Source organism: Mesoplodon bidens (genome assembly GCF_964165515.1).
Source record: "Mesoplodon bidens genome assembly, chromosome: 3".
In the NCBI taxonomy this organism is placed as follows: domain Eukaryota; kingdom Metazoa; phylum Chordata; class Mammalia; order Artiodactyla; family Ziphiidae; genus Mesoplodon; species Mesoplodon bidens.
In genome coordinates this window covers 12,691,955-12,701,884 of record NC_138178.1, presented here as the reverse complement: position 1 = coordinate 12,701,884, position 9,930 = coordinate 12,691,955, and the positions used below count along the sequence as shown (strand labels likewise).

The 9,930-nt window shown below is 39.1% G+C and overlaps 1 protein-coding gene across 2 annotated transcripts in view; it reads left to right on the top strand.

The window, feature by feature from the left end:
* The first annotated feature begins 1,388 nt into the window (after positions 1 to 1,388).
* Positions 1,389 to 9,930, top strand: part of ARMC3 (armadillo repeat containing 3) — a 93,831-nt gene continuing 85,289 nt past the window's right edge. For both annotated transcript variants that reach the window (XM_081229197.1, XM_081229196.1), the window contains exon 1: positions 1,389 to 1,443. In XM_081229197.1, coding sequence (XP_081085323.1) covers positions 1,396 to 1,443 — 48 coding nt within the window. In that variant the 5' untranslated portion in view covers positions 1,389 to 1,395. The remainder of the gene's footprint in view (positions 1,444 to 9,930) is intronic.

Below are 9,930 nucleotides of genomic sequence, written 5' to 3'. Positions count from 1 at the left end.
GGTGTACAAACTGATGAGTCATTTCAAATGCAAAATTTCAAATCTTTTTTATGATGAAAATTATATTTAACAGGGGACGTGGGTGTATTTTAATGTTTTAACATATTAGGTATAGCATGAGGTAGTGAACAGCATAAGCTTGCCCAGGCCCTCAAGGATATTGAAATTTATGTGACTTCAAGTTAGGGACCTGGAATAGATGTCTTTCAGAAGTCACTATGAGTTTCTATGAACATGTGGCTTTTTAACTTATGTGATCAATTCTTGGAGTTGCTGTTGTCCCTTGGCAAGCCATCTAAACTAACCCTGACATTGTAGATTCTCTCCAAAGATTTCCTACTTCCCCAAATTTTCTTGAGACTATCGTAATTTCCTTGAGACTAGAATATACCATCTGAGATTGCCCTAATACCAAACATAACCCCACAAACTCTCATTGGAGAAAACATGAAAGATTTCTAGGATTTTTTTTTTTTTTTTTTTTTTTTTTTTTGCGGTACGCGGGCCTCTCACTGTTGTGGGCTCTCCCGTTGCAGAGCAGCGCAGGCTCAGCGGCCATGGCTCACAGGCCCAGCCGCTCCGTAGCATGTGGGATCTTCCCAGACCGGGGCACGAACCTGTGTCCCCTGCATCGGCAGGCAGACTCTCAACCACTGTGCCACCAGGGAAGCCCATCTAGGGTTATTTTAACAGTCACCAGCATCTTGGAAAGTTCTCTGTACCCAGGTGGAGTTAGTAACCCCAATTTCCCTAGAATACATCTTTTGAGATTCTCAATTACTTTTTTATTGAGCCATGGAATACATTAGAGAAAACATTTTTTTATCTGGGAAAATGACACAAATGTTCACTTGGTCTTGGTAGATCTTGGATATCATTCAGAAAATAATTACCCCCAGGAACAACAGAGTTAATGATTTTTATAAATGTCAAATGCCCAGTATGTACCAGACCCTGTTCTAGGTGCTTGGGATAGATCAGTGCAAGAAAGCAGACAAAAATCCCTCCCTTTGTGGCAGAACATTCCTGCAGATCTCAAAAGTAATTTAGATTTAGTCTCCCAAGCCCTACACAAGTGAGCTATAAGCATGGTAAACCATTACCTGTTATGTAAGTAAAATTTATGGCATTAATGTATTCTCCTTCTTTCCAAACTGGAAGCCAGGACAAATGCCCAACAATCTTATCAATAAGTTCCTTTAAAATTGTGAAGTTTGGGATGCAGGTAACATATTTGTATATGTGCAATAATTGCTACATGTATTGCCTAGTTTCTTTTTAGGTAAAATTTAGAGGACGAAGTACATCTCCTCCTAGGAATGCAGGTAACTGAGAGATTTGTACATATACAATGTACAAATGACATTTTAACCATTTGTGGCATCTTTTTCCAGAATGGATAAAAAGATAAAGAAGGAATCAGAGCCCCCTCCCAAGGATGTGGTAAGTTTCTGATTTGAATACTAGCAGCATGTTAACAACCAGTTTTAAAAATAAACTGTTGAAACAGTTTGGCATGTACCAGTATATACATCAGTGCATGGTGGCAGAAGTCCAAAGTCTGACTAATGATAAGATTAGTCAGAGAAATCTAACATTATGTAAACAAACATTTACAACATTGTCATTACTTGATTAGCACAATTAGAGAGTAATTATTAGCTTTTCCAGTATGTGGATGGCATGTTTATAAGCCTAGTTAATGAACAAATCGTTTTGGTTTGTTCTTTCAAATACTTTAAATTTACATTTGCCAGTCTCTCATTAATGTTAATTATCCAAATGAATTTTAAAAAATGACTGGAAGTTATGCTATAGCTATTAGGTATGTATGTGAGGTTGTCTTAAGATGACTATTTGGACATTAGAAGTCCTGTATTTTCCAATTCTATGGAGAGAAAAATCTGTGTTCATCACCTTTTTCTCTTTCCAGTGCTTGAATAATGCATTCCCCATAACACAAAACCTTGTCTCTCCCTTTTGAAAGCAAGGTTCAACAATGTCCAATAGGTTTGTCATTTGGGACAAGGTGATCTCAGAAGTTGTAAAATAATTTAAAGTGATCATGGTAAATAAGCATGGATCATACAAAAAATTATTTCCATAGCGGTCGTGATTATAGAAGTAACAAAAATGTTTTATAATAAAAACTTAGATAAATTATTCCATTTTGATAGAATGATGTCACTGAATATTTGATAGCATAGGAATATGATCACAATATTTGAATTAAAAAGCTATGATATAAAGAGGAAAGAAATTGAGTTATTTGTAGTGAGGTGGATGGACCTAGAGTCTGTCATACAGAGTGAGGTAAGTCAGAAAGAGAAAAACAATACTGTATGCTAACACAGATATATGGACTCTAAAAAAATAGCACTGATGAACCTGGTGGCAGGGCAGGAATAAAGACGCAGACGTAGAGAATGGACTTGAGGACACGGGGTGGGGGAAGGGGAAGCTGGGACGTAGTGAGAGGGTAGCACTGACATATACACACTACCAAATGTAATATAGATAACTAGTGGGAAGCTGCTGCATAGCACAGGGAGATCAGCTCAGTGCTTTGTGACCACCTAGAGGGGTGGGATAGGGAGGGTGGGAGGGAGACGCAAGACGGAGGGGGTATGGGGATATATGTATGCATACAGCTGATTCATTTTGTTATACAGCAGAAACTAACACACCACTGTAAAGCAATTATACTCCAATAAAGATGTAAAAAAAAGAAAAAGAACCCATCTGAAAAAAATGGAAACTCACCAATTTTTGGTTTCTGCTATGCTTACTGGGATACTGAGTTAATCAGTTTATAAGAAACTACTATTCTTGAACTGTAGTTGTTCTACAGAAAGTGGAGATACAGAACCTATTCTAATTACAAAAAAAAAAGCTATGATAAAAAATTAAAGCAGGGTTTTTTTGTCTCTAAAGTTTATGAACTTCTGATTAGGTTAAAAGTAGAAAACGTCCTCAATTTTCAATTTAAAAACTTATTTTGAAACAGACCTTTGGTGTGGTTGTCTTCAAATAAAATGTGAATGGGAAAAAGTTGTGTATAGTCAAAAGACTCGCAGGATTTTACTGTTTGAAAGAATCTGAGGTGAGTGCAGGAACCTTCCTGACAACACTGGAACATTGTGGTTACAAACGTGGCCTCTGTCCCGGCTCTGCCTCTCATAAACTGTTATTCTGGTGAAGTTGCCAAATTTGGCCAAGTTATTTCAGCTTTTTTTTTTAATCTCTTAAATGAGAATTGTCATGTCCAAGTCATTTTGGTTGTTCTATCGATTACAATGAGAGTATATGAAGTTCACAGTGCCTGGCACATAGAAAACACTCAGTAAATAAGATCTGTTGCCTTGCGAATTCTTTAGATTCTGCTACACACACACACACACACGCGCGCGCACACACACACACACACCCCTATATAACTTCTGTATGATCCTTCAATGCAGCTGGAAACAGAGGCTACAGAAGACCTGTCTGCCCAGGTCTAGGAAAGCTTTGCAGAGAAGGTCACTGTGGTCTCCTGATATAGTTCATCAGTCTGGCTGCTCTCCTTTGGACATACCCCTAAAATGTTCTAAATTCTCTTAATTTTTCACTGCACCTTATTTGCATTACCCTTCTTTTTGCTGCAAAATAGCATTATTGACATCCTATGACTACCAGAAAGTGGAGTCATGAACACAGTACTTGACGACAAACACTTTCTGATTAAAATCAGAATTAAGGAACTATTAAACAATAGATATATTTGTCTAATACACTCTCCATATTTTTATAATGTCTTGCTGGTGTTGTCCTCTGTACTCCAGTCCTTGAGGAGCACAATCAAGGACTGAGAAACAATTCCGATCCTCAAGTTAACAAAAATCTAGCTTTTGCTTCCTTGGGTCACAGCAGTCTTGAGGGCAGCCAAAGGCAGGTGTAACAGTGACCGTTGCTCTCCGACAATCCCGAGGATCCTTCCATCCTTCCCCTACTCTGATTTTATGTTCATAAAGCTGACAGAGTAGTATTAAAGTATCTAACTGCTGTTCTGTCTTATAAATTCTAATACTTCAAAACACTATAGCACAGTTTAAACTATCTGAACTTGGAATTTGTTCTGAGGTATACCTCTTCAAAGTCAGTGAAAGGTTTGTTGTACAAATTAGAAATAAAAACCAGATGTAAAAGAGGGATATATAAGTGCTTGAGAAAACAAACTTTTCTGTGTCAAGTCATGGCAATTTGCTTCTTATATATCTCCTAAAACATTGTTTCCAAAGATTTTTATTTTTATTAGTTTTTCATCTACTGGTTAAAATGGGTAACGGGGACAGAAAAAAAAGAGTGTTTGGTGATAAGGTTAGAACAAAATGCTTCCTTTGCTTGTGTTAGTATTCTCATTGTCAAAGCACATACCGATGTGTGCATTTATGGTTTATTGCTCTCCGTTTCTTCTCATAAAGGAGAACACTAGCTAAGAAGATGCCTAAATGGGGGGAAGATATGGCTTGAATAACCAACACAACTATATTATGCTTTCCCAAATCATTTCCAAGTCTGGCTGAAAGGTTGTTTGTGATGCTTTAACAAAAGGCAGACTTTTCCTGTGGACTGACTGCACGAAAGAATTACTAACAGAAACAGCGTTAGTAGGCAATGTTTGGTACAAGGCGTGATATTCGGTAACTGAGTATGGGCTCCAGGGTTATGCTGTCAGAGTCTGAATCCTCACCTCATCATCCACCATCTGTGATCTGGGGCAAATCTCCTAACCTCGGTATGCCCCAGTGAGGATGTAATCATGTCCCCCGCATACCCACTCACAGCAGTGGGGCAAGGTTAGAGAAGTAAAAGATGCTTAGAACAGTGCCAGGCATTAGATAAGAACTTAGTAAATGTAATTATTAATGATGTAGTTGAGGGTGCTGTCCATCATTGTACAAAACTGTTGAAGTTTGCGTGAACTGTCCAAGAACGCAGGGGTATCAGCTGTGAAAGCCCATCCGGTCACTGAAGTTCCCAGAGGCCTAGAGCACAGCCATCACGATTCACGGTCAGGTCTTCGAGTTTAAGAGCACGGCAATTTTATTCTCTTATGTTTCAGAGGCAGTTGAACTTTAGTGGGTAAATCCACAGTATTTAAACTCACAAGAGACTATGATTTGGCCTTGGAATCTTAGTGGTTAAGTATCAAGTCAACTGAACATTTATGTTAATGGGTCAACGCCTTCCTCTGAGGTGCATACAGGGAACCAGCATGGTGGGTGTTGAATCAGAGGAACAGGCAAGAGTGGAAACTGCTCCCTCACCTGGGCAACCAAACCCAGTTCCCTGAAGAGTGGGATGTCCCCAGGGTCTTGTTTTTCTGGACCCTTTTCATCAGCCTCAGAACTCAACCTTTAACTCTGTCATAGACTGCCAAAACTGCCATAGACTTTTTTCTAGGAATGAAGCCTCTTAGGGACTTTATTTTCCTATCTTTCTCCCTCATCACAGATGTATGTATAAATAACATACATATACAAAACTGTATGGGGCTTCCCTGGTGGCGCAGTGGTTGAGAGTCCGCCTGCCGATGCAGGGGATACGGGTTCGTGCCCCGGTCTGGGAAGATCCCACATGCCGCGGAGAGGCTGGGCCCGTGAGCCATGGCCGCTGGGCCTGTGCGTCCGCAATGGGGGAGGCCACAACAGTGAGAGGCCCGCGTACAGCAAAAAAAAAAAAAAAAAAAAAAAAAAAAACTGTATGAATAAATATCGGCTTGCTCACCTTGCTCTAAAGATTTGCTATTTTGATTCAGGTTGTAAAGCAAATGAAAGGCCATTTTAGCGGTTTTCATTTTAACCTTTACCCTTTTAAGTGATGTCTAGAGAGTCTGTACTAAAAGTCCATGCACGAGTGGTGCAGTCTACTTCCTTCTGTTTATCTGTCTCCCTTTTCCTGTGCAATTGGCTTCTCGTGATCGGAGACCACTGACTTGGTAAACACATTCCAACAGAAATCAAAAAAGCCTTTTATTTGCACTTACCGGCAGCATAAAAATCACTCAACTCTCATGATTCATCTCTTTTCACTGAGTTCAGCTTTATAATTGTATGTTCCCTTAGACTTGTGCTGTCTAATACAGTAGCCACTGGCCACGTGTGGTTATTTACATTTAAAATAACTAAAATTGTATTAATTAAAATCAACAATAAAAAATAAAATGAAAAATTCAGTTCCTCAGTCTCATCAGTTACACTTCAAGTGCTCAGGAGCCACATGGGGCTTGTGCCTGCCACATTGGACAATGCAGGATCAGAACATTTCATCGCTGCAGTTCTGTTGGGCAGCCTTATCCTAAATACTCTTTATTTCCTTAATAGAGGTAGAAAAGCATCTCTACAAGTCTATGGCTTCTCTAATTGACTGGGTTGAAAACTCAAAGCTTAGCCAAAACGCTTCCCCTTTCTTTCATTCTCTTTGTAAATAATTTTAGTTAATCATTTATTCAGTACAGAGCACGAAATTATAATTTCACAACCAGCTTGTTGGTGACTGACTATGAGTTCTTCATGGGAAAGCAGATGGAATCTGTAATTACAGCACAGGATTATATATTTAGTCATGTGGCATTCTGTTATAGCTATCATTTTATTCTTGGCGCCCTTTTTAATAAAAAATTACTATAATGCCGCAGGCTCTGTAGGAGAAACACACGTCATGCCAAGTTTCTCCACTGTCTGCCAAACACTGGTATTTCTCCTCCTTTGACAGCCCTTACAGTGGTAACTCTCACGGTCTCAAACTTCCTCTTAAGCTTCTTGTACCCCCATCACCTTTTTTCTTAAGGATGACCAGAAGATATGGCAAAATACTCAAGCGTTTTCTGAACCACTGAAGGAGCATTAAAAGATATTTAAATGTATTTCCACCTACCCTGCTCCTTTGAGAATTGTAGCCATTCTGTGGAGATCACGACAAATCTATGCTTCAACATAGTTTTTTCATTCACGTGCTAGTAAAATCAGCTTTAAAAATACTGAAATATCAGAAGTCTCTGAAGTGGAAGTTCTAAAATGGAAGGAAAGGTAACCAGCCAGGATGCTAGGGAAACTGACTTAAGTGGAAAAGGTGATCTAAGGGTTTGATTCTCAAGGGTTTGGTGGTGGGTTGGGGGCCTTACAAGGATAGGATGGTGACTGTGGACTCTCTCCCTGTAGAATGCACACCAAAAGTTCTGCACACAATTTCAGAGAGACAAGCTGTCCCTGGAGCCCACTGATGGCTCCGTGAACCTCAGATTTGGAATCTTCTTTCCTGGCATCAACAGACAGTACAACAGTTAAGGCACTTCAAGGCCACAAGTATAAAAAAAGAAGTTTCCAGAGGCACTTTAATATATTCCTTTATAGACATTTCTTGAGGATTTCCATATATTGGGTATTGTTCTAGGTAGTGGAGATAGAGAAATAACATAATCTTTTGTCTGAAGAAAGTCATTCATTTACTGGACAAATATTGAGTACATACCATATGCAAGTATTCCTTTACATCCTGGGCATACAGATCAGGCCTCAAGGCAACTTACATTCTAGTGGCAAAAACAGTCAATTAACAAATAATGTAATTCAGGTAATGATAAGATCAATGAAATTCTACCTGAGTTTTGTTGAAAAAATCTAGAATTTTAATTCCAAATCATTAACTTTTTTTCCTTATTATGTCGTCATTACTTCAGAAATCCATTCTTAAGAATTACACTGTGATTCAGACCATCATTATCATCCAGTTTAAATATCATTTTATCAGTTTATTGATCCACCACTACTGTGTTTAAATTTTGTCCTCCCCAATCTTGCCTTAAGTATTTGCCAAGTAATTTGTTTACGTGTACAGTTAGATATACCTGTTGAGTTTGTGAATGCCTGAACATGTCTTTTTCATGTATGAATGATAACTTAGCAAGGTATAAATTTCTAGAGTCACAATCCTTTCCTCTGAACTTTGTTGATTATCCTCAACAGAGGGCTGGTGAAGGGAAGGTCTAGGTCACTTGCTGAGGCCTCATCTTTCCTTATTTTTTGGTAATATTTCTGCTTCTTATTACATATCTTCTATTCAGTCAAACTCCTATTTTATCCACCATAAATGCAGCATTCATTCCCATTTTAAAACTTCCTGGTGTCATTTTCCCCATTTGAATATCTTTCCTCCTTATCTCAGCCTACCCCATTGTATCCATTCTTCAAATCACATCTAAAATTCTACCACCACCGCGGACCTTTCTCCATTTATCCCAGTTCAAATCAATTCCCCCTTCCGCATCACAACATTTATTGTCTCTGCCATATGTTTTTGCACTTCATAGTATCCTAGAATTTTACATCTAGAAGAGATCTGGAGATATAATTCAACTCCCTAATTTTTCAGATTAAAAAAGATGTGGTTAGTGAGCTAGTGATGACTCCAAGTGCTCTGGCATTCTGGGGCTACCCTTTAATGCCTATCTAAGATGTTTCTCAAGCCTCAATCACCGGGTACTTTTAAAAGTTCTTCCTTAAAATTTCTCTGTATTTCCAGGCCCTTATGCTCTCCTGGTCAGCGTTGCAGACAGCATCCTAGCCATTGCTCTAGGCTCTTCTAGAGGCCATTTTTTCTCACTGGTTCATATCACTGGAACCCGTAAGTGACACAAGCCTGGTGCATATGGCAGACTTTTACTGAAGATTTGTCTCCCAAAGAGTCTAAGAGGCTTGAGGCTTTGATAACTCTTTCAGCTTCTAGTACAGCTAGATATGCACAAACAACAGCTTCAATTTGGATGTTAGGTAATGCTGTCCTAAAATCCAACAGCCATTTTCCCTCCAAGAGGTATTTTTATCCCAGCCACGTCCTTTCGGGTCATTGCTTTCTGACATCTTCTCTTTCACTCTTTTAACCTCACACAGTTATATCTCCTTATTCAGAATAATCTATCTCTCCATCCTCTACCCAAAACTGAACATCAGTTTTTGCTATATCTCAAAACACATTAAGATGTCCATTTAGAAAGGGCCAACACAAAGAACCAGGTAAAGCTTTGAAATTCAATTTTCTTTCCTTTAACATAAGCAGAACCTCCTCCTCCATGGTCTCTGGAAATGGAAGAAAAATAGTGTAATAATTTGTTTTCTCCTTGACCAAACAAAACCCATGGGGGTCATGCATTTGTTATTGTTCATTTCAGCTCCACATGAATTCTAAAGATCTCACAGCAAGATACAGGACTTCTTAGAGTCCTATACTTTTTCTTTATACTATATTACCTTTTCCCCTGTTCCAGATTTTATCCAGTTTTACATTTTGTGATATGCTGTTATCTTTTGCTTTTTAGTTGTTTCACATATGTAATTCCTGCTTTTCAAGAGAGGGTGTAGTGGTTAGAAAGCAAGTACTGATCACTGGGACTGTCAGGGCATCTAATACATACAGGTTCTCAAGGATTCTTGTGTATTGGCTAAGAATTATACTCATATATGTTATTTAACGAGCATCTATTATGTGCCGGACAATGTGCTAAGTGCTTTACATACATGATCTCTAATCCACTCCTTAATCCTTTGCAATAGGTATTATTATACCCATTATTCAGAGAAGGAAACTGAAATTCTAACAGCTTAAGTAACTAGTTTGGTTCCCCATGGCTAAAATGAGAGACTACACCTGCCGGATTCCAAAATACTTTGCTCTTCCCTCCATACTCCAGGAATTCCAAAGCCGCCAATGTTGACAACTGTGATGTTTTTTTTGTTTTGTTTTGTTTTGTTTTGTTTTGTTTTGTTACGTGGGCCTCTCACTGTTGTGGCCTCTCCCCTTGCGGAGCACAGGCTCCGGACGCACAGGCTCAGCGGCCATGGCTCACGGGCCTAGCCGCTCCGCGGCATGTGGGATCTTCCCGGACAGGGGCAC